The following is a 26,073-nucleotide window of genomic DNA, read 5'->3' on the forward strand; positions in this document are numbered from 1 at the left end:
GAGAATAGTATGTCTCCTGCTCTGTTTTACCCTCATTCTGCCATGCATTTCATATTATAGCAGTCTCGGATGATGACCTGGCACATGTTCGTTTTAAGAACACTTTCACTGCAGGTTTGACAAAACACAAAGAAGGTACCAATGTGAGATTTCTAAAGATAGCCACAGCACTCGATCCAAGGTTTAAGACTCTGAAGTGCTTCCAAAATCTGAGAGGGACAAGGTGTGTGGAGTATGCTTTCAGAAGTCTTAAAAGAGCAACACTCTGATGTGGAAACTACAGAACCCAAACCACGAAAAAAAGATATTCAACCTCCTCCTCGTGGTATCTGACCCAGATGATGAAAATGAACATGCATTGGTCCGCACTGCTTTGGATCATTATTGAGCAGAACCCATCATCAGCATGGATGCATGTCCTATGGAATGGTGGTTGAAGGTGAAGGGACATATGAATCTTTAGTGCATCTGGCACATAGTTATCTTGCAACGCTGGCTACAACAGTGCCATGTGAACGCATGTTCTCACTTTTAGGTGACATTGTAAACGAGGAGCGGGCTGCATTATCTCCTGTAAATGTAAACAAACCTGTTTGAGTGATTGGCTGAACAAGAAGTAGGAATGAGTGGACTTGTAGGCTCTAAAGTTTTCCAATGTTTTATTTTTGAATGCAGTTTTTTTTGTACATTTGTAAGTTCAACTTTCATAATAAAAAGACTGCATTACAGTACTTCTATTAGGTGAATTGAAAAATACTATTTCATTTGTTTTTTTACAGCACAAATATTTGTAATCAAAAATAAATATAAAGTGAGCACTGTACACTTTGTATATTCTGTGTTGTAATTGAAATCAGTATATTTGAAAATGTAGAAAACATATTTAAATGGTATTGTTTAATTGTGTTAATCACAATTAACTTGTATAATTGCTTAACAGCCCTATTAGCTACAGTACCTTTGCTATTCTTACAGAGTTTAGAGTTACAGCTAAACAGTTCTTTATCAAAGTTTCTCAACAACACAATTGTGAAAAATAAGGCAGGCTACATTTCTCAGATTTCTGGATAGCTACTGTTGCACAATTAGTGTACAATACAAATGGACTAAGGGCATGACTGCACTTCCAGATGTAGAGTGCTTTGAGTTAAACCCACCTTTGGAGAGTGCAGTAGGGAAAGCGCGGCAGTCTGTCCACACTGACAGGAACAAGCGCACTGGCGTGGCCTCATTTGTGGTATTTGCAGCGGCATTGGGAGTGGTGCATTACGGGCAGCTATCCCACAGAGCACCTCTTCCCATTCTGGTGCTGTGGCTTGTGGGAAGGGGGCGGAGGGTGCAGGGCATTCCAGGTCCTGTCCCAATGCCGCATGATGTATTGGTTTGCATCCCAGCAATCCCTGTGCTTCCGTCCACATTTAGCTCCATCTTTCAATGTTTTTTGTACTGCGTGCTCTGTCTTTCCTTTCGGTCTGTGGGAATTGAACCCGAACTGCTGAGGAGTATGCTGACAGAGTCTCGCGAGCATGTCACGTTTGACAGTCGAGTTATTCCTTATGATCCAAAGTGACAGTGAGGGCTCAGATGATGATGATATCCACTCGAGTAACGCATATGACACGAGTTTGCTTGTGCATTCATGGACATGCTCGCCACCGTGGAACGATGCTTTTGGGCTTCAGAAACCAGCACTGAGTGGTGGTATCACATAGTCATGCAAGTCTGGGATGATGAGCAGTGGCTGCATAACTTTCGGATGAGAAAAGCCACTTTCATGGGACTGTGTGAGGAGCTCGTCCCCACCCTGCGAAGAAAGGACACAAGACGGAGAGCTGCCCTGACGGTGGAGAAGAGGGTGGCTATTGCAATCTGGAAGCTGGCAACTCCAGACAGCTACCGATCAGTCGCTAACCAGTTTGGAGTGGGGAAGTTGACCGCTGGAATTGTGTTGATGCAAGTTTGCAGGGCCATTAATTGCATCCTGCTCAGAAGAACTGTGACTCTGGGTAACGTGCATGACATTGTGGATGGCTTTGCACAAATGGGTTTCCCTACCTGCAGAGGGGCGATATGGCACACACATTCCAATTCTGGCACCAGCCCACCTAACCTCTGAGTACGTTAATCGGAAGGGATATTTCTCTGTGGTTTTCCAGGCACTTGTGGATGACTGTGGGCATTTCACTGACATTAACGCAGGCTGCCCTGGAAAGATGAACGATGCATGCATCTTTCGGAACACTGGCCCGTTCAGGAAGCTGCAAGCTGGGACTTCTTTCCCAGACCAGAAGATCACTGTAGGGGAAATCGAAATGCCCATTGTGATCCATGGAGACTCTGCTTACCCTTTAATGCTGTGGCTCATTAAACCCTACAGAGGCAGCCTTGACAGGAGCAAGGAGCGGTTCAACAACAGGCTGACCTGGTACAGAATGACTGTGGAGTGTGCTTTTGGGCATTTAAAGGGCCGCTGGCACTCTGTATTGGAAGCTGGACCTGGTCGATGACAACATCCCCATGTTTCAGAGTAACAGCCATGTTAGTCTGTATTCGCAAAAAGAAAAGGAGTACTTGTGGCACCTTAGAGACTAACCAATTGATTTGAGCATAAGCTTTCGTGAGTTACAGCTCACTTCATTGGATGCATACGTCGGATGCATCCCCATGGTTATATCCACGTGGTGTACCCTCCGTAACACTTGTGAAGGGAAGAGTGAAAGATTCACTCAGGCATGGAACGCAGAGGTTCAACACCTGGGGGCTGAATTTGAACAGCCAGAGAGCAGGGCTATTAGAGGGGCCCAGCGCGGAGCTGTGAGGATTAGGGATGCCTTGAGGGAGCAATTTGAGGCTGAAAGCCACCAGTAATGTTTGGTGCCCTGCACGGGAGCAAAGTTCAGTGGTTCCAATGTTAGTAGGAATCTGTGTTTGTTACACTGACTTGCAGTGCCTGTTTCTTTTCTGGGCTAAGGTATCTTTTACTTTATGCAAGAATAAAGAATGTTTTCAAAGCCAAAAAATCCATTTATCTGAAAAAAAATTCATGTATTGAAAAGAAACAGAAAGGGCAAAGGGGTGGGGGACGGTACAATCACAGATTTGCGTATGTCCTGTTATCATACTCAGCCTTCCTGTCTGGAGTGCTGTGTAATGAGTGCTGCTCTTCAGGATGGCTATACTGCATGGTGATGGGGATTGAGTGCAGTGGGTAAGGGTCGTAGTTTTCAGGGCTGGGTGGTGAAGCTACAGGTGTTGGAGGCAGCTGGTGGCGGTAAGAACCCGGATGTTGGGGGACATGGGGGCACAAGGGAAAGAGTTTTGGGAGAAGGGCTGCAGGGGGTGTCGGGCACGGCAGTGCTCCACCTGCATGGCTATGAGTGCCTGGATCGAGTCTGGTTGGCACTCCATTATGCTTATCAGCTGATCCATGCTTTGCTGCCAGAGCACTGCGCTTTTCTGTCGGCGCTCCTCATTCTGCTGGCGGATCCTCCTTTCACTGTCCCGCCACTTCTGCACTTTTCGATTTTCATTACTTGAATGCTGCATTACTTCATGCATCATGTCTTCCTTGCTTCTACATGGCCTCTTTCTGACTCTTTGGAGTCTTTCAGCTGGTGATAACGCGGACGGCTGCGAGCTCAAGGTTGCATCTGTAAAGCCAAAATGCAACACTTAACAGAGGCAGCATTGTTCACACCAGACAGAGCAATGATTCTTCCGTATTTAAGGGCAAGCACAGTCTACGCAATAGCATAATTTGCCCGTCCTAAAGTGAGCGCACATAACCCATGGGAGTCCGAAAATGGTGGGTAAGCACAGGGTCAAGCGTGACTGATTGTTTCACGGCTGTACTGTCCTCTGGGTTTCTGTGCCTTGGGGAGAGCCAACAGCTGTAGGAGGCCTCCATCCTGAACACGGTCCCCACATTTTCCCCAGGAGTTCGTCCTGGAAGATATCTTGCTGCTGAGGGTGACCTGGGAAGCAAGGGAGGGTCTTCTACTTCAATGCGGATTCCGCCCTGGCCCATTTGCAGCTTGCCTGTGTGGAGCAATGGTCCCCCCGCCCCTCACGGCACAGTGGTGTGGACAAGTTAGCCTTACTGGGACAAGGAACATAGTGGCTCTCCCGAGAAACCTGCACAAGCATATTGCCCAAGTTCTGGATGAGACCTTTGAAGAGATCACTGATGCCGATTATCATGATGTGAGAGAGCACATCAATGCCCTATTCTGCATCTAGGCATGCATGCAGCCCTAACCCTCCTCACCCCAAGATCCCGCACCGAATAACTTCCTTCCCAAAATAAAAGCCGCTTACCGGGAACCTCCTCTGGTGTTGTCCTTCCCCAAGCATTGGCCGCTGCGACTGGCTACTTTTCTCCTGGCTTGAGAACAGCTCCTGGCTGCATGCCTCTAGGGATTCCGGGGTGTCTTCTTCCACCTCAGCACCCTCACTCCCGCTTTGCTGCTGCTCCTCTTCATCCTGCGTTGTTGAACTGGGCTCTGAAGTGTCCATGGTGGTACTCGGAGTGGAGGTGGGGTCGGCCCCAAGTATTGCATCCAGCTCTTTGTAGAAACAGCAGGTTGCAGGGGCAGCACCAAAGTGGCTGTTTTCCTTGCAGGCTTTGTGGTAGGCATTCCATAGCTCCTTCACTTTAATCCTGCCCTACAGCGTGTCCTGGTCATGGCCCCTTTCCATCATGTCCCTTGATATCTGCCCAAAGGTATCGTAATTCCTATGGCTGGATCGCAGCTGGGACTGGACAGCTTCCTCCCCTTTAAACACTGATGTGGTCCAGCTTCCTCCCCCCGAAACACTGATGTGGTCCAGCACCTCACCATTGCTCCATACTGGGAATTGCCTGGCATGTGGAGGCATGGTCACCTGGAAAGATTTGCTGAGAGCGCTCCACGCCTCGCTGAGCAAACAGGAAGGGGATTTTCAAAATCCCCAGAGAATTTAAAGGCGGGTCTGATGGTTGGTCACCTGAGGGAGGGCAGTTGCGTTCAAAGTGATGACCAGAGTGGCTAGAACAGGCATTGTGGGACACTTCTGGAGGCTGATCAGAGCGCACTAATAGACCAGGGCGTCCACACTGGTGCCATGGCGCTCCAGTGGGGGTGCACAAAACATTATTCCACTCGCCGAGGTGGAGTACCAGGAGCGGACCAGCCGCGGAGTCAGTGCACTCTACGTGCCTTGCCAGTATGGACGGGTAGTGAGCTAGTGCACCTGGGGCTCCTTTAATGCGCTGTAATTCGCAAGTGTAGCCAAGTCCTAAGATTGTTGCAGGTACTTGAACTCATTTATTTACATGCTTAAATTGGATGAAACGTTTTGCATGTGACTGGTTCAGTTACCATAAAACTGTACCCAAAAACTGCACAACTCATGCATTTTGGTGGAAGGGACTATTAGTGTAAAACAGATCCCTGTCAGAAAAAATGCAGGATAGAGTACCCTACAAGATTGCTTTCAAAAGCTGTATCTGTCATTTTTTCTGATGTATATTTTAATATGTGGTTTAAACCTGGCTTCTGAAATTATGCCAAATACAGTCAGTCCTTGGCTGTGCTTGGAGCTAAACTGTGTTCGACTGCACCAGTGGCTGGCATCCATTATCAGCCGGTAGTAGTTTAGGCCCTGATCTTGAAAGATGATCCATCTGGGAGAACCCCATTGACTTCATTGCGTCTCTACAGGGGCACAGGAGTTTGTCTAGCCTGGCTCATAGAATAAGGGTTATAGCTAATGTAGAAAAGGCCTAGGAGGGAAGTGAGGGAGGAGTACATGAGTAACGGCAATAATACCACTTGATACCTATGTGCACAGTTCGATAGTTATTTCAAAGCTTAAAAAAATTATTCATGACTACTGCTTAATGTAACCATCCATATTAGCTGGCTTCTTGTATGCTCTCTTCCCGTCCCCGTCATTCTTATGTTCCTGGTTGGAAGTTTGTGTACATTATGGATGACTGCTGGCCCCAATGAAGTCTGTGGCAAAATTCCCATGGACTTAGTGGGGTCAGGATTTCACCTTATGACTTCCTCCAGTTCTGAAATGCAGACATGGCCAGAGTCTTCCAGGAAAAAACAGTAGAGAAGTCTGGAATTTGTAGTGTGTATTTAAAAAAATACACAAAAAAAATCAGACTTTTCTGAAAGAGAATTTTCATGCCCCTGTACATTCTAAATTAGAAAAAGGGGGTGCACACTTTTTTTTTCTGCTTTGCAGGTCTCCTTTTAAAGTGAGAACTAGCAAAAAGAAAAAAAGTATCTTACTTCTGAAAAAAGACTTTATCCAAGAACTGAAACACTGATTCATAGCCCGTTTTTGGTCTTCTGTATTTTTGTAACCTAATAAACTTTATAAAATAAAACTTCCAACCCTTTTGCTTCTGAGCCTAATTTTTCAAAAGTGTTAAGTGATTTTTAGAATCTCAGTTTTTGAGTTTCTAACTTGAGGCACTTTTAAAGGGGGCCTGACTTGCAGAAAGTATGAGAACCTAGTCTCTGAAAATTGAGCCCTTTTAAAGTATTTCAATCTATGCCTTGGATTTTAAACTGGAACATTTCACAAGATGCAAGCAGTTTCCTAGCATATGGTACCACAATTGCCGCTATGATCTCTTCAGGAAAGTAGATTCTTTTCCCTTTCATCTCTCTCGTGATCCTCTTCTCCACACAGTTCACTTGCACAGTGCTGCAATAAGTGTCTGAGTCTCATTAGGTTTTGGAGATTTATGGGAGGTATTTGGCAGAATCCTAGTGTTCCATATTAATAACATTCTAGCTATAGTAGACTATTTACATTCATTAAATTTTAAGTGTAGACTTTAGTTCAGAGACTAAAGAATTAATTCAAAATATTAGTGAGAAAGGGTAGATAACCTATTTTACAGATGTTGTTAATATTAACTTAAGTCATGATGTATTGCCTATTTTAAAGGTGCTTTTAGGGCCTATGTGTTTTGAGACTTTTGAAGAATAAATCCGATAGCTGAAGTCAGAGATGACTATTCTGAAACAAAAGTCCCTCACGATACTTCACTTGTTTTTAGTATTTTATTAACTTGGCAAAATTCAGATACTGATACAGTATACTGAACAACTATTTTTGGTGAAGGGAGTTTAATCTTTCTTCCCAAATTACTATGCAGATGCCTCATCAATATCTCACTGTTTGTAAGTCACATATCTACAAAGGGCCTGTTCCAAAATCATGTGTTTTACTTATGCCTATAAATTAAGAAATGTTTAAAGTCCAAAATGTCAATGGGTGAAAATTTGCCTGCAAGTGGAAGAATAGTTATTTCTGGTAAGAGTTTTGTTTCAATTTCTGAGCAAAAAATTTTCTTACTGGGACTGGTTAGAATCCATGTGGAATTGGCTAGATGCTGTCATGTGTAATTTTATAAATTGTAGCCTTTAGAACCAAATGCTCATTTCAGTCATGAAGGAAGCTAGCCCTAACTACTACTAATAAAAAGATGCAAGTGGCTAGTCTTCTATGATAAATATATAAACATAAGTCTTGGCACCAACAATTGCAGAACTAACCAAATACTGTAGTACAGACCTTAAAGATATTCTTTGTTACTGTGTCATTTTATCCCTGATCATACTTACCCGCTTCTTTAGGTGGTAATGACAAGACACAGGCTTGATCCATCTGTTACTGATTTCGGTGGCAAGGATTAGACCGCTAGATCAGTGGTTCTCAACCAGAGGTACGTGTACCCCTGGGGGTAAGCAGAGGTTTTCCAAGGGGTACATCTACTCATCTAGATGTTTGCCTAGTTTTACAACAGGTTACATAAAAAGCAGTCTAGTGAAGTCAGTACAAGCTAAAATTTCATGACAGACAATGACTTGTTTATACAGCTCTATATACTGTACACCGAACTTAAGTATAATATTTTATAATTATATGATAAAAATGAGAAAGTAAGCACTTTTTCGGTAGTAGTGTACTTTGATACTTCTGCATTTTTATGCCTGATTGTGTAAGCAAGTAGTTTTTAAGTGAGGTGAAATTTGGGGGTACGCAAGACAAATTGGACTCCTAAAAGGGGTACAGTAGTCTGGAAAGGTTGAGAGCCACTGCTCTAGATGATCTGTAGTAGGTATATTCCCCGTATTGCTGTATGTGGTATTTAACTGTCTCCCTGTCCTTTATGGTTGGTAGCTCTTTTTATATCTTTGGCTTTGTCAGGATGCTAAGGCTGATTAATTTTGAACATATTTGGACACCACGTTTTGAGTTCTTGTATGTGGCAACAAGGCCATATACAACTCCCATTTTAAGATCTGTATTATGTTGGTTAGGGTGACCAGATAGCAAGTGTAAAAAATCAGGACAGTGGTGGGGGGTAATAGGTACCTATGTAAGAGAGAGCCCCCAAAATCAGGACTGTCCCTTTAAAATCGGGACGTCTTGGTTACCCTAATGTTGGTGAAGAAGTCTGCATAGATATATCTGTGTGTTGAAATTTGTTTGCCACAGAAGAACATGGAATTCATGTTTTTACAGAGAATCTTCAGTTTTTACAGTTTGTGGGGGAAAAAAAAACATACAGTGGAACCCCAATTATCCAGTTTAATCAGGACTGGGGCCAGATCAGATAATGAGGAGAATGGGCAGGGCTCCTGCTGTCGGCTTAAAAATTATATATGTAATTTTATAAAATACCAGTAAAATGTGTTCAACTGAAACCTATATATTTTGTGGCTATGGAAACTAAAGTTCAGCATTTCATTTTAATCGTGGAAAAAGATGGATTTTTATCCTTTTTATTGGAGAATTTTGTTTTTTTTTAATCTCTGAAAACTAAGATGGTTGCTCATTACTGAGCTGCCTAGTAGAGTCAGAATGCAGTTCAATTCCTAGGAAGGCTTGATTTATTTAAAATTGGAAACAGAGTGGCTATGATTAAATTACATCTAGAAAATGCGTGGAGTTTTATTGTTCCTTGTTTGCATTCCCTTAAGCATTTTTTCTTTAGTAGCATGTACATCTTCCTTTCTTTAAATGAGGGCACAACAAACTCATGCTTTTTTGGGTAGATGTAATGCTGGCTGATGCTTGATGGCTTTTTAAAAACCTAGATAGAATGCCATGAGCATTTAAAAAACTTTCCAGACTAAATATTGGAAGGAAAGATAGGGAGAAAACATTGCTGGGATTTCCTCAAACTTAAGAAGCTGACTTTGCAAGCATTTCTGACAGATTTCTATTGAGCCATAGGTTTGAAGAATAGTTTCTTGGCTCCCTTTGTGCTGTAAATGTAATGCCTCCTGGCAGTACATTTCATAAAAAGCTGTTTTCAAAGAACAACTAATTGTAATTATGTTAAAGGAGGCATTTTTGATCTTGAGTGATGAGAACTGACTAATCAGAATGGAGGTCATTCTTTCTGTTTGGTGAAGGATTGTTAAGAGCTGATCATAGTGATCCATAAAATCCAACATCAGTTAACTTTCTGTATATAACAACTGGTTTCAGAACATTACTACCCTGCACTTAAATCTTCAAGCCTTCTTCATTATTCCATATAAGTTGCTATAGTCTACTTTAACAGGTGTATATTCCATAGTCAGCTTGACAGGTATTAGTGCTGATTTCTTACCACACCAAGTTCTATTAAATGCATTAACACTAATTTAAAATTGAGCATGTTTCTTTGAACAGAATCTGTTTGATTTTAAATATTTGTATGTAGTGGAATTATATAAGGTGCACTTAATTTCCCTTGTGTGTCAATACTGAATCAGTCTTCCATAATGTTCAGAATTCCTGCAGGCTGTTCGTGGCCAGCTGTAGGTGAATCACTGTAGGTAATTATTTTTTTTTAAAGATTATATGTCATGAAAAGCCACATCTGTATCGAATGCATATTTCTAAGAAAACTATCAGTGGCCGATGATTTGAAGATGAGAAAACAAACTTAAACTATTGCTCTGTAACCATTCAAGAGTAAAAGGAGACTGACTACTGTCTCGTTAATTTTTGGGGATGGGGGGAGAGATCAGTAGGACTGACATGAAGCCCAGGGAAACCTGTCTGTTTCTTTAGAAGCTGGAGTCCTTGTGCAACACTTTTTTTTTTTTTTTGACAGGGAAAGTAGCAGCCAGTAAAACTGGTGTCTAATACTGCAATGTGTGAGTGAGTATTCCTAAATTATTCATTACATTGTTTATCATGAATAACAATCTGCCTTTGCTTCCGACTCATGCTGGTTTCGTCACTCTTTTTATGCTTTTGGCAAACAGGATGTTCAGATGAACTTGTTTAGATTCCCAAGGCCACTTTAATACTTAGAATTCTTTACTTTCTACAGTAGAACCTCACTAAGAGTAGGAAGGGGAAACACAATGCAGGTTATTGAATGCTGAAGGAGATCAGTGCAGGTGACCTCGTTCTCCCTGATCCTGAAGTTCTGGTGCATCTTGCTTCAACACTGGGAGCATGCAGCAACTATCTTTGGTTTCACTCCATGGCATGGCTCGATTGCCACCTGGAGCATTGAGGCAGGGGCTTACTGAAGAACATGGGAATTGGAGAGCAGTCTTTCTAAAGGCTTCCCTCCCCCTCCTTCCCCTCTTGTGTATCTTTTTACATTCCCTTTGTAGCCCCACCAAAACTGCCAGACAACTAAGAGCTTGGTCATTCTGCATTTCTCTGCCTTATTACCAACAGGAAGAGGAAACAGCATCACTCCTACATTTAGTAAAGTTCTATAACCCTTTCCTGGGTGTTACCCCAGAGCCATGGAAGGGCTTGGGGACATTCTCTAGCTTTTTCCCCCGTTGGCACAGGGAGAATATAACTCCTATGAAACTACCTCTTATACAACAGCAGTTGCTATTCTAAGCATGGAGTGCAGCCTCTTCTTCACCTATTCTGTGAGTTGCTTTTACAAAGGCCACCATACTCTCCTTATTCACACACTCCAAGAACTCGCTTTTGTGGAAGTGAGATAGTCCTCTTTAATTAAAAAATTCTTTTAACAGAATCCTCAAGATATGCTCATGCTTAACTGGGTAACAGTGTGGTCTTATTGGAACCCTGATTCTACCTTACTCCTTCCCTACTTTTTCTTTATCCTTACTTGTTATCCCACCTCAAACTTAAGTTGTAAGTTCTTTGGAGAAAATGCTTTTATCTTTTTCTATGAAGAGTCTTGACCTTAGCTTTTGGGCAGTGTAAGAATAATTTATAGCATTCTGTTCTGTGAACAATAAACTTGGAAATCAACTTTTCACTGTGGCTTTGCTTTCCCTGTTTCCGGCCAACGGGAGCTGTGGAGTCGGCACTCGGGGTTGGGCCAACGCACAGAGACACCCCCCCCCCCCACATCTCCTCCTAAGAGCCGCTGCTGGACATGCTGGCTGCTTTCAGGAGCAGCACGGAGACAGGGAGGGAGCCTGCCTTAACCTTGCTGCACCGCCGACCGGACTTTTAGCGGCCTAAAATCTCTGATTGGCTTCAGTAGCCTCTGGGAGATGGAGCCCGATTCCAGGAGACTCCCGGTGAAACTTGAAGGGTTGGCAACACTACTAGATAATCTCCCCCTCCCCCGCTTTCAGTCACCTGGGGTCAGTGTCCTCTCATTGTTCTGGTCTGCTGTTGCAGTCGAAAGTAACGCCCTGGCTCTCAAGCCCTTAAAGGGGCACACACCTTTTCCAACAAGCCAGACAATGCCCCCTTGTGAGGTGAGGTCAGTCTAAACAAGTGCTAATAAAAAAAAGCCTCTGTACCACACAGTCATGAATTCAATAGGTTGCTTAATTTAAATTAACTTTCTTAGTAATTAGTCTAGAGTTGTATTTTTGCTCCCCTTTGGAATTATCATTTTCATTTCCTGCCTTACTATCCTGTGTCCAACTGTACAGGCATCTCAGGGATAGAGAAATTACAACAAAATTTTAAAATCCTTTAATTAGAACTAAAATGGCTTTTCTCTACACAGTAAAGTCACTATTATAAACCCAGAAGTCTTAGGGGATGTACCAAGGTTAGAAAGGGGGATTCCTGTTCTTCTAATAGGATAAAGCACATTTTTTGAACAGGAATAAATTGCACGGTAGTGGTTTCTAAACTTCCTATTGATCTAGCACTTGATTATTTATGGTGTAAGGGGAAGAAAGTATTTCTTTGACAAGTTGTCTGACTGAAATTCTTGATTGTGCTTTGTTTAAACCAGGTATGATGGCTGTTCGGAATGCTGTAATTTATGGTGGGGATGGATTAGTTGATGAGTTGTATGTGATAAATGTAGTTTCTCATGCATTGTGTGTGTGTGTGTGTGAGAGAGAGAGAGAGAGAGAGAGATGCACAGAAATGTGTCAGCATAGTTAAAATCACAGACGTTTTTACTCTGTAGCTAGAAAGTGGAAAGAGCTGACCTACCTCCTCCTCCAAAACTTGAGCCATGCAGTGTGTTCAGGAACAAAAGGTCTAAAGGCCAGAGCACTGGTCTTGCTGTGCCTTGGTTGTAGCCTGTGGTTTGTTTTAATGTTATGGTTTTCCTGGAATATGTAGTTGGCTTCCTAAACTGTTCTCTGTGTGTAGTCCAGGCCACATGATTCTTCATAGGATTTCAGTTTTTAAAAACATTCACGTAGAAAGAGCTGGCTATCAATCATTTTATGCACCTTTTATAAAAATGATTTTCCCTTCACCTTTTGTTAGCTTGTGGATTACTTTGACAGAAAAGATTTCTGAATGATCAGTGTACAGTTTGCAAAACGGTATTAAAAATTAATTGTGCATTTGTTGCAATTCAGCTGTTATCATTGCTTCTGTCAGGTAATTTTAATACTTTAGTTGAAACTCTGTTCTCTGTGCCTCTGGCGGTGAAAGAAAAGAATGTTTGAAATACACCTAGGATTTCTAGTGTGCAGCATAATGTATAAGAATTATAGTGATATTGTATAATAATGTCAGAGAGGGGTGTGTGTGTGTTGTGTGTGAAGGAGGGTAGGGAAAGGAACCAAAGGGGTCTTTTTAGCAGGTGCTTGAGAATTTGCTTGATGGTTTTGGCATTGCTGGGAACTTGGAGTTTAGTAAGCTAGATTTTTAGTTTCATTAGTAGATCTGAGAACAGATTTCATTTTTCTTCATTACTATATTTTCAGATTTCTTTGAACCAAGAGTTTTCTTTAAATGTTTTGCTAAAAAAAAAATGCACTGAAATATGCTTTTTTGGATGATGTGCCTGAGGGATTATGTTGCATCTGTCAACTTTTGATTTCAAGGAATTTTAGCTGTTTTTTTCCCTTCAGTTTTTTGGAGAAGTATTTTCTTTAAACTTTATTAATTGAAAAGGTTCATACAGCCTTTAATATGTAACTAATTTAAAATGCCTTATGCTAATACAATTGGCGGTCCTTGAGGGACTGATTTTGTCTCCATATGTAGAAGCCACTTTAAATCCCTCTCCTCAGACTGTATAGTTGTCATGCAGAAATTTTTTTTCTGAAAGGTAACAGAATTGCTCCTGCATCAGTTTTGTTTGAGCTCACTGAAGACAGATATGTAATGATCTGCAGTGATGAAACCTGTTGGAAATCTAGAGAAGCAGCTGGTGTCCTTGATCTTGCTAACCAGTAATGATTCAGGTGTTACAGATTGTGAAGGAGCTTGTGTTGCCAGCAAGACGTAGAACAGATGCTGTGAAGAAAGGTAGGAGCAGCATTGAAATATTAATTCTTAGCCCTTTAAGCAGTTTATCAATTAGGATTATCTCCCAGGTTGGTTCTCGTATAATTATTTGAAATGTATAGCCAACCCTTATTATAAGGTTGTATATTGTTGCACTCTGACATTCGTTTATTGTAGTTGGCTTTGAACTACATTAAACCCATTGTTGTTTGCAACTGCAGCTGTTCTAAAACGAATCCTAATCAGATTTATTGTGCTAAAAATAGAGTTTATTTCGGTATTTGTAACTACTACTTTTTCATAAGGACCATTTCCTTCTCTTTCTGTACTAGAAATATTTGCCTTGTGCACATATCTGAGACTGTGAAAAGTTCTGTGTAATCTGATCAGAATCGCTTTTTTGAATTTAAGTATTTTAAATTGGAGTAAGAATAAAAAAAGACTTAATCAATACTGATTGAAATGAGATAGTAACCCATTTTAAACCCCTAAACAGCAACACAAATATGGAATATTTCTAACTTTAAAATCCTAAATGGCTCTTGCAAACAAATGTTGCCAAACTTTACCTGAAACATTTTGTCACTGTTTAAAATTAATTGATATTAATTGCTTTTGTTAAACTGTTCAGTGTGTCAAATATTTGCTACATTTCTTGGTTAAAGTGATAAAATTTTTTGCAGAAAGTGTCACGTTACACCTGATCAGAAACTTGTTAAAATGCTGGAGTTTTTAAATTAAATTTCCCATTTTTAGTTTAGTTTATTTCAGTTTATTTAAATATTTTTAGAAGAATGTTTGATAACAAATGTGTTGTTTGAAAGGACCCTTAACAATGAAAACTGGGTTTTAAAAAAGCCTTTTATAGAAATTCACTTCCTGAGAGTATTTTTCATAGTGTGTGTAATTTGCCTTAAGGCATTCACTATGTAAACATCTGTGTTTGATTTGTCTGCATGTTTTGTGTGCCTCCTTCTCAAGTAGGCTCTGAGAGGCCAGTGACCTGATTTTAAATCACTCATACCACCAGTATTAATCCAAAGTAACTCCAGAGAAGTCAGTGGAACTACATCATTGTAAAACCAATGTGAGTGCAGAATTGGGCCACCCATTACCCAAAGAGTGCAGGTATTGAATAAAATTGAACTTCCTAAACTTATTTGTGTATCTTATTTGATTTTGTGGCAATTTGGCTAATTTAATCTGATCAATGATATTATACAATAGTTTTTTGGATGGACTCTTCAGTCAGTTTGATTTATCATTTTATGAATACCCATTTATAATTAAAAAAATGATTGAGGAGCAGAGATTCTAGTCTCCCTTTTGATCTCTGTGCTTAGCTTCCATTGATGACAGTGGAATTTATATACATGCACTGATGGGGAAATAAACTGGATTGTTTGATATGAGCATAGCTAGTTGATCAGGCAATTTATGGAGTAGTGTTTGATTTACAGAAGTAGTGGACTAACTGTGTTTAATCCCCCCAGAAGTCTACCCCCCCCCAAAAAAAAAACAAAAACCACGTGATTATATAAATTTTCACTTTGCATTGAAATCAAGATTTGTTTTGGACTATGTCTGGAAAAAGCTGAGGGAATGCAAATTAATTTTCATAGTTTTGTTTTTCTAGCTCTTGTTAAATGGCTGTGAATTTGTTCTTCCTACATCTTGGTCATCATATAGCCAAGGCTCACAGGCTGCTAATGACTAACTAGGTTCTAGCTGTTACTTTTTAACTTCATTATACACGTGTATAACACTATTTAAGGTTGAGTTTCTAATATTCTGAAGAAATCATCAAAAATGGGAAAATGTTAGGAGCTAAATACACAGCAGTGTGAATAAATATTCAGTTTTATATCACTTGAAGCTGTAATTGAATTCAGCCTTGGACAGTTTGTGTATGTGAAGGACTACATTCTATAGAATGAGTCATTCTTGTTAGTGTATTCAGTAAATCGAAAAATAAATTTTGTAGAGGAAGAGTTGCTTGGAAGCCCAGTGTATTAGAATGTGTGGTGGATTTAGTGAGGCATGATAGATATGTGAAGCTTTTATAGATGTTTTCAAATCACTGTTAAATGGCAAAGGTCAGTCTGGTTCACGGATACTCTTCTCCCATAAATAAAAAGTGCTGGTTTTGTTATGAGCAAAATGATTTGTTACAAAAAAAATCTTACTTTTTTTTTTAATTTTAAGATCACATTTCTCAAAATCTGAGACTAAATCCTGTCACGACTCTGCTAGTCCCATATCTGACACTAAGAGCAGGTCTACACTATGGGGTTAAGTCGACCTAAGTTTGCAACTCCAGCTACATGGAAAACGTAGCTGGAGTCGATGTAGCTGCGGTCAACTTAATGTGGTGTCTACACTGTGCTGAGTCGAGGGGAGAAACTCTCTGAGAGAGAACTGATGTTCAGAATGACAGAGTGGTCTTTGCCAGGTGAGGGCACTCCAGATGTCAGGTGAAAATATGCATCATTTAAATATTCTTTAATTCAGGCCCAGTGAGGGCAGAGGTATTATAAAATGGTATAATACATATATTAATGAATTCACATATTGTATATAGTTCTTTTAAAAAATTCATTACTTTCCCATTGAAATGTACAAGCTAATGACCTATAAATCAGTATTTTTTAAAACTAATTCCCCCCCCCCCCCCCCAAAAAAAAAAAAAAAAAAAGCTTATATCCAGGCTGAGACCTGGAATGGCAAATGTTAGCCAAGAGCACATTTTTACAGCCATAGCTTCAAGACTTGAAAACAGGAGTTTATAGTAAAGCCAATAACAGATCTGTGTATTATTTCCTGGAGGATTCCAGAAAGCTTGCTAAAAGAAAACTTTTATCACCCATACTTAGAATTTTATTGGTTGCACTGTGGATTTAACAGGCTAGCTGAACAATTTGCCAAAGCAGTCTATTCTAACTGCATGTCAAAAAGAGTCTTGAGCTTGTTTTCACCCTAAGATGACCCAGGGAACCAATCAAATTGGATTTAGTTTAGAAGATCTCATGATAATGTGACTGAAGAAATGGACTAACCAATATAGCTCCAAATCCAGCAAACACTTACACATATGAGTAAAAATATTTCCATACATAATTTTTTGCAGGGCTGGAACCACACCTGTGTTTTGTATTTAATATTCGCTATTGCTGAATAATAGAGTTCATTGTCCATTTAGCTATTCGCAAAAACAGTATGTACAGTGGATTGTCAAAAATGTAATGCTGATAAACAAAATGACAGTTAATGACCAATAATTTTCATTTGTTTTATAAATTTTAAAAAAAATTCTAGATTTGATTTTTGCTTTAAAGGGCTGCTGTCAGTTTAAATTCAAGCCAAACTAGGTATTGTAAAAAAACAAATTTTATATAATAGAAGTGTTTTCATGACTCTCAAAAATTCCAGTGGAAAGGTTATTGAACTATTCCTTTTGCATTACTGCCATCCCCAAACCATTATGCTAATGGAAGGCCAATTAATATTCTCAGTATCTGGATGAGACAATACAAGTGAAAGGCTAGTTAATTTTCACTGTTCAAACTCAGAGAAATATTAAAGGTAATGATATTTGTAAAAACTTTAAGTTTTTTAAAAATCTTAGGGCTTTTTCTTATCTATTACAGAAATCTTTAAATTCTTTTAATTATTAAAGGGCAGATCTGAAGACATAGAAGTTAATATGCTCCCATTGATTTTAATGGACTCTGGGTCAGTGCCTTTAAGCTAAGACACCCTAGACAAAAATCTCTCAAGAATTATTGTAATTCAAAGCTAGACATTCCTCAACACTTAAATCACCATTCTAAAAGGTGTGTTATGCTTATTTCTGTCAATGATTCCAGCTGTGTTGAATGGAGAGTGAGTCTGGCCCCTGGCATTTACCTGTTCTCAAAATATATTCACTAGTGGTTTAGGCCTTCTGAAATTGATTTCTGGATTTTCTTCCCATGGTTTTACTGAAAATCTTGCAGGACTCATTTTCTCGGTGGCTGCTGCTTCAAATGCTTTTGTACTGAAACTTTGATTGGGGCAGAACTTACTTAGAACTTACAGGATGTGATGAGCTGTGGCTTAGGCTTAGGAGCACTGGCATAGAAACAGCCATTTAGGAGGTCTGTGTTGTTACAATATCTATTGTTGTATACCTATTCTATAAGAATACTATGGAAGTATAACATTGTATAAGTATAACGTTGTTTAAGGGGACATGCTGGATACATTGTATATGAGAGGGCATGCCAAAACATGTTACAAAGTATCTGAGGGAGCACACGTAGGGACAGTTAGCTTTTGAATGGAGAAGCAATTAAGATAGAGCCAGCACGTCTAAGAAGCAGGCATCAGAATGGAAGGTGTGAAGGGCAATTAGTTAAGTTAACTGGAAGCTGTTAAAGGAGATTGTTAAGGGTGGCAGGTAATTGAAGATACGTGACTGGTCTCAGGGATCTCGAAGGGTGGTGACTAAAATCTTTTTCTTCTTTTGTCTGTAACTTCTCTGTAACTTGTTCTCCAAAAAACTGTATAAATTAAAAGACACAAGCCCCACTCGGGGGGCTCACTTCTAAATGTATTAGCAGAGCAGCTTTGCTAATAAAACAGAGTGGTCTGATAAATTGCGAGTCTGAGTCAAACTTTGACAATACCTATTGTTGATAAGCATACAGTTGTTTTCCCCAGAATTTAGTAGTTTAGTTGTCTGGGTATAATGAACAGGTGCTGTTAGATAAGAATCTTTCGTTTGGCTGGTGTGTTCATGAATGCGTCTTTCACTCCTGGAGTTAGAGGTTCAACTTATGTCAAAATAAAAAAAATCGTCTTAGCTCTCTTGTTCCTTATCACAGAACAGCCATACAAAATTGTACATTTGGCAGATATATCATCTTAGTGTTAGAATAGCAAGGATATTGGGATGAAACACTGAAATACTTTGGTAGATTAGAAATCACAGGTAATTAAAACCTTGACTCTTAAAATTACAAAGGTGCTTAACATACCAAGGTAATAGATGCCTTAATAGCTAAGAGAAAATTGTTTCTGCCTTCTGATAGATTGTAGTGGGGAACAATAGATTTGGTCACCGTCCATTTAGCAGCACTGGATCATAACTTCAGGGTAATGCTGTTTAGATGAAAATCTACTGTTTATCAGTAGGCAGAGGACTATACCAAAGGCAATGAATTCATGGTAGTGTATGGGAAAGCCCATGAATATCTTCCATTCTAAGGTTAGGGGATTTCCAAAAGCTTGCACCTAGAACAATGGGATATCGATTGGGCAGGATAACCTGTTTTTGATTTGTCAGTAATATAGGTGATAACTTTTGAAGCTTCTGCCTGAATTTATGCACAAATAGTGTAGGGCCTGGGCTGTGCTCTTCATTGTTGGCCTTGATGATCAATGAGGCAGGAAACTGGCAGCATTTTTTGGTTTATCTTCTTTTGGAGGATATAGAATGGCTTGATTTTTGTTTTTCTCTTGTAAAATGCCATGGGCACTTGCTGTAGGAGTTCTCTTGTTACTTTGAGTGATGGTACAGCAAAGTATCATAATCATAGTCCTTCATGGGAACCAGAAAAACTGCAGAAACTAGTCTTCACAGCATTTCAATCTCTCTATTCAGCCTAGCCTCTTTGATACAAAAGCTACTGAGGGTTTTGCCTTTAACAGGGATTTCAGCATTAAGTCTTCCCCTTCTTATAAGGAAATCCCTTCATAGTTAAAGGAAGAAACTCTTAAGGAAGAAACTCTTAAGATAGGCTTTTGAAGAAATGGGTCATTTAAAAAATATCTTGATATTACTCTTGCTTTTTTTACTGCTGCTTTTCTTGAGAAAATGTCACTTTCCTCCATTCCCTCCCACTTCTCAGAAAAAACTTTTTTTTGTTGTCTTCAATTTTTATGCTATCTTATATTTGGATGAGACCTTGAAACCTGAGGTTCAGTCTGCTCTGCACTGATACTAGTGATTTTATGACACTGTTAAGGTAGGGATTTTCTCTATTGCCTTAAATTTCCTCCCCTCTTCCCAAGGAAACTTATGCAAGAAGTGGCTGCCTGTCTGTACTACAGATTGAATCATGTTGTAATTGGATCCTCTGATATGGTTGTACTTGTACTGTATATGTGCCCTTAGCTTAATATGTAGGTTCAAGATGTTGTGGGGAGTTTCACCCCACACTGATATATCTCTCGGATAATTAAACAATATGCTTATTAGAGAACAAATGACTTATGAGTGTTCTAACTTATTAAGGGGACTTTTATCTAACATGTTCAGTTTTAAGCCAAGTAATGTTAGTTTTTGCTACTATTCAGTATCTCTGACTTTCAATACTGCTATCTTGTACAGAATGTAAATGTGCTATTCCTACTGCATTCCTTATCCAAATAATTTATTGCCCTTTAAAAATGGATGGCTTATACATGTATCTTTCCTTCTCACTTGTTAGACATCAGATGAAGTGATTAGGAAAGGTTTCAATACTGCTTAGCAATATCTAGTCATTAATGACTAGATGTGTTTGTTTTGGTTTTTTAGTATTAGGTATGGTTATATTATCAACAAAATGCTTGGATGTTATGTCAAGGGATTTATCTGTGGCTTACCAAAATTAGTTCAGATATTTTGAGTTTGATTCGGTTTTAATGAAACTTTAGAAAAGTGAGGTAATGTGAATTTGTATGCAGTAGTGCTGGTCAACTACAGTTTACTCCTGGGGGAATTCTGCGCCAAAAAATTAAGTTCTGTGCACAACATTTAAAAACTGCAAAATTCTGCTTATGCTATTTGTCAGAATAACACAATGTAATCATGCCAGTTCAATTATTTTGGTAATTTTATTTCAAAATACCTGTCAGTAGGTATGTCCTTAAGAGTACAAACAACAAAAAAGATTGAGGAAAAGCTCTTTGACAAATAAATTCCTTACTAGGCATATTAATAGAGAACTTTGAGTAATAATTCGTTTAAGCTACAATACAGAAGCATATTTCCCACACCCCTTAGAAGCAGTGCAAAGGCTTGGGGGAGTCGGGGGTAACGAAGCTGAGGGAGAGGGAAGTAATTGCTGGGAAGGAGCCTGGGAGTGAACCTGGCAGGCTGTTGGGTATGGGTGGGAGAAATATGGAGCCATGTTTTTTTTGGCAAGGGAGGAGGGATTGTTAGGGAATTGGGGAGCCTCTCCCATGCAGACCCTGGCTGACTCCTAGCCTCTTCCGTTCAGTCAGGCACATCTCCCCTGTCCCCATGTGTCCCTTCACTCCCCCATCCCCATGTGGTCCTCCACCCTCTGTTCTGTGGCCCTGCACCCTCCTCTCCTGTCCCCATGCGTCTCTTCCCCCCTACTCAGCCACCCCCCATCCTCATGTGTCCCTGCACCCACTCTCCAGCCCTGGCTCAGTGCTGTCAACCCACTACTCCTGTGCCCCCACCCCAGTCTATGCCCCCTACCAGCCCTTCTGAGCCCCAGTCTGACCCACCAGCAGTCCTTTGTGGCCCGCTCTGTTCCCCCCTGCATATCCTGTGCCTCCTCACCTGGCCCCAGGGTCTGTGTGCTGTGAGGAACGCAGCCATTGCCCCCTCCCTAACCGTGGCTGGCTACTCCAGCCCGTGAGCAGGCTGCTCTCTGTTCTGGTGCCACAGCAGCCCTTGGTGGGCAAAAGGTGTGACTGCAGTGCCTCTTTGGCAGAATCTATTTTCTACAGGGGTGGGGGGAATCTGCAGGGACATGAATTCTGCACATGCGTGGTGGCACAGAATTCCCCCAGGAGTAACAGTTATTGTCTGAAAAAGAGGGTTGGTTTGTTTTGCGTTGTTTGCCCCTTGGGTCAGCCAACTTCATTACGTTAAAATGTACATCTAACCAATGAAAGCAAAAAAAATTCGGAGAAAAAGAAATAACTGTTTTGTGTGTGAATTTGAGGTCAATGAAAGAAAGCAAATGAACTGGCTTGAGATAGGCATAGCACATGAAGTTGCTCTCTGGGCTTCCTATCACAGCTTGGCACTCAAATGTGTAAAAAATGTAAATGAGTGTCTAAATACACACAAAGAAAAGGAGTACTTGTGGCACCTTAGAGACTAACCACTTTATTTGAGCATGAGCTTTCGTGAGCTACAGCTCACTTCATCGGATGCATACCGTGGAAACTGCAGCAGACTTTATATACACACAGAGAATATGTTTTGTTTCATATTCTCTGTGTGTATATAAAGTCTGCTGCAGTTTCCACGGTATGCATCCGATGAAGTGAGCTGTAGCTCACGAAAGCTCATGCTCAAATAAAATGGTTAGTCTCTAAGGTGCCACAAGTACTCCTTTTCTTTTTGCAAATACAGACTAACACGGCTGTTACTCTGAAATCTAAATACACACACTAACTTGAGAACTTAATTTAAATTCTTGCTTCTGCAAACACAGTAAAATCTTAATTTTTCTCACTGTCTCTGAGATCATCTTGTTCCCTTCCTCCCTATTTAAAGAATAAAAGAGTTCTGGTATTGTAATTGCTGTGATCTTTGGTAGAGAGAGAGGCATAAGATAGGCACCAGCCAACCCTTTTGGGATGAAAAGTGTGTGTGTGTGATCATATGCTCTTACACTGGAGAATGTGATTTTGGTCCAGTCATTGGAGAAGAATTTTCATGGTACTATGTCACTGAAGCAGATTTAGCAGGAGCAAACTGAACCAAACTGGTGTTTTGTGTAGCATGGATTTCCGTTAGCCCTCTGTGACACAGAGGCCCATTTGTGGTTTACTACTCTGTGTCAGCAACTCCAGTCAGGCCTGACATATTCACTGGACCTCATACATTTTTCATGATATTTATTTAAAAGGTGACACATAATATATAGTTTAAAATCTAATATCTCCCTGGTCATTAATATTCTTGCATTACAGGGTCTGTATTAAGAGTTATGGATAAGAGTTATTTATGTCACTGAAATGTTTGTAACAACTCTGTAGGTGAAATGATGGATACTCTCTGATTCTAAGTCCTGGAGGCTGTGAGCAGGCAAAGGAGACAAAACAGGTTTTTCCCTATATAAAAGGGAAAGAAAGTATTGTGGCAGACACCCTGTCCAGGAAAGAGGGCTCTGACCTGCTGTCTCAGGTCAGCCAGTGGCTAACCTTCCTGCAGCAAAAGAGAGTGGAGGTGTGACCCTAAGAGCATCTCAGTGCCAGAGGGCAAGGGGCTCACTGGTATCAAATAATGAGTTTCAGCTGGCCTGACCAGTTCAGTGTACCCCAACTCACTAGGGTTATAATCTGTATCTAAAAGGTGTCCTGTAACGTCACTGGAAAGCCATTAACTCACAAATCATTAATATTCTTGCTTGATATATGTACAGGGTATATATTGGGTTATGGATATATGCGGGAATTAGGACTAAAGTGTGTTTAAACTAAGCATGTTGGGGGAGTTGGTAGACAGGTCTGTCCTAGACAAAGGAATGTGTTTGCTTCTCTGACCAACCCCAGGGTTAGGGAGAGACAGTGAAGTTTTGTTTACAAAGCTATCAAACTATAAGTGGGGGAGGAGACAGCATGATGAAAGGATGAGAATGAAGCCTGGTCTGGGTTTTACTTTCTAAAGAATATATTGCAAGGTTTGCTGGTCTGTAAAGACGTGAGGTTGAATCTCAAGTGATAAGCAATTGAATCAACTGATTGTATACAAATATTACTATATTATAAAAGTATATTGAGGGAGCTTTTTTATGAAAGCTTATGACACACTGGTGATATCATCCTGAAATAAGAAAAGGAGTACTTGTGGCACCTTAGAGACTAACCAATTTATTTGAGCATGAGCTTTCGTGAGCTACAGCTCACTTCATCGGATGATGTATGTTTTAACACTCTATGAGGAATTATGAATACTCGCTGCTATTATGCTTTATAGCCTGTGACCTAACAAAGGGAGAAACAGGCTTTCCCCGAAGGCAAAAATGGTAGGTATCTACCTGACTCCAATAAAATTCAGGAAGGTGTGACCAAAAACAATGGAAGCCCCTTTTACATTCAAATCAGCAGGGGGATGAGAAGACCAGAGGAAGGAAAGAACAGCATGAGGTCATCCTCCCTCTTGAAACAAGATAATTCAACTTTGAAAGATATAAGCAAAGACAGAATTTTTGGTATCCACTAGTAGATGGACACAAAGGAACAGAGCTCTTGCAAGCAGACAAAGTGGGTCCTTCAACCAAGGGGGAGTTGAAGTCTCTGGAAAGTGAATATAGATGGAAAAACCTGCTTAGGCAAAGATCTTTCACCTAGGAAGACCAGGGAAACCAGCTGCTTGTTCTTTGTGGAAGATTCTGACTGAGAGAGAGTGAGCTATGGCTGGAAAGAAGAAAGACTGGTGAGATAGCTACCTTGAACAAAGACTACAAGTCTTAGTCACTAAAAAATGTGTTCTGTTTTTACTTGTAACTCTGTCTTCATTCCATATACTTGAACTCACTAAATCCCATGTATATTTTTTTAATAAAATTGTTTTATTTTTATTATAAACCAGCTCAGTTCTGTTTGAAGGGAAGGGTATATTTACCACGGTAAAGTTAAGCTGTAATGTGCTTTTGTCTTTTTAAAGGAGCAACAAACCTTATTATTTCTCTGAGTGATCCCGGTGAGGGCTGGACACTTCAGGGCACATGGTTTTGGGAAAATCTGGGAAAGCAGTGTGTTGGGGGTTACCTTGCTGGTTGTAAACAAGGCTGGTGGAAGCCAGAGTGAGGTTGTGGGGTTGTATATAGGTGGCGGGGGTCAGAGCTGCTGAACCAGGGCTGTCTACTACACAGAGGCTTCGGGTGTTACCTGTTTGTTGGTATGCTGGCTATGATAGTCTCAGGTGGGGAGTTACAGCAGCAAAGCATTTGAGGTACTCAGGACTACAGGTCAGGTGATGATCACTCATCCTGGATTGCACTCTGGATGCCATGACTGCTGCCTGTTCATTGGCATTTTAAACAGAGAGAACTCTGAATTCCAGCCTGATGATAGATGTGTGTGTCATGTGTCTTTCTATCTCTGTTTGTTTAAGATTGTAAGACGTTTAGATCAAGGACTCTTTGTACTATATGGTGCTGAGTGCATTCTTGGTTTTAAACAAATTGTATACTTTTTTAAGATATAAGCTTTTGAATGTCTTATGTTTGTACAGCTCCTAGCATATTGTGGTATTAACAGAAATAAATACATGGAGACCGGTAGAGTCACATCTGCTTCCCTGTCTGCATGCCCTGCACATTTACCTATGGCACTAGAAGTGGTGCAGGAGTCACAATATTTCCTGCCTTTTCATATTTGATCTGTTGGAGAAACAGAAATTCGTCTACTTTTGTGGTGCTGGCACTAGTCATTAATACTGCAGTACTTTTACTACCTCAGCTGGCTGGCTAGATCCCTGCAATAGGCAAACTTTTTTTTTTAAATATATAGGCTTCTTTTATCTTTTTGTTTCTTAGAAAAGAAAATAGTTATCAAAATTGAAAATTCCTATTAAAAATCTTTCCATATCAGGTATTGAATTGACTGATTCTTTAACTAACAGAGTGACGCTAAATAGTCTGCACATCCACCCATCTTTATCCACGTTTTCTAAAATGCTGGGAGTGCTAGCCTCCAACCGAGAGCTTGTTTGGCCAAGACCAATATCTCTTAAATAGCCTTTCCTTCAGTCTGCCATAGCAGAGGGAACCTGGCAGTCAGTTACAAAGACCAATCAAAAACAAGGTAGTTTTTGTAAGTACCCTGATTTTTAAGGAGATTCTTGAAAGAGAAGAGGAAAGACAGTTTGTACATGAGGAATTAGTGACTTTTCTAATGCTTACGCAAAATTTTGTCAATTTTTTTTTTGAGCCAGAGGCTGTGGGTTGACTCATCATGTAGTTTCTGGTCTTTAGAGATATTATATCTTGATGTGAATTTTGCAACATAGGTACATCTCTACTTTTGGTATAAGGAAATGTCTAGGAAGGGACTTGTAAATTTGACTGCATGTCATCGGATATTAGCCCAGTATTTTAGAATTTGTGGCAAAGCAAATCATTTTACTAACTTAATGTAGATGTACTTTCAGGTGAACATTTCATTGATACTTATATTTGGGGAATATGATGAGGATTCTGCAGCTTTTTATGATAGCAAAAATTATTTTGGCACATACACAGGCTTTTTCTTTTGGATCCTCAGTGTTACATTTACAATAAATTATACAATAATATCTATCTTTTATTAGATAATTAAAAGGCCCTCTTTTCCCTAAAGATAAACTTGCAATGTTAATATGATGTATATGCATAAAGCAGTTAGAGCTGACCTAATTTTAAAATTATTGCTTTTATTGTAACCCTTGAGCAATTTTATACTCTCATG

The 26,073-nt window shown here is 40.2% G+C and overlaps 1 protein-coding gene across 7 annotated transcripts in view; it reads left to right on the top strand.

Moving 5' to 3' along the window:
* Positions 1-26,073, top strand: part of USP6NL (USP6 N-terminal like) — a gene marked incomplete at its 5' end in the record, with an annotated part of 224,119 nt that overhangs the window by 24,545 nt on the left and 173,501 nt on the right. Inside the window, one exon of one of the 7 annotated variants that reach the window (XM_084617568.1) lies at positions 13,617-13,689. The exons of 5 other annotated variants lie outside the window; for them this stretch is intronic. In XM_084617568.1, coding sequence (XP_084473694.1) covers positions 13,617-13,689 — 73 coding nt within the window. Of the gene's footprint in view, positions 1-13,616; positions 13,690-23,989; positions 24,059-26,073 lie in introns of those variants that run through there. One more of the 7 variants, XM_084617574.1, reaches the window with a different exon arrangement.

The sequence above is a fragment of the Lepidochelys olivacea genome (genome assembly GCF_965140295.1).
Source record: "Lepidochelys olivacea isolate rLepOli2 genome assembly, chromosome: 1".
Lineage (NCBI taxonomy): Eukaryota > Metazoa > Chordata > Testudines > Cheloniidae > Lepidochelys > Lepidochelys olivacea.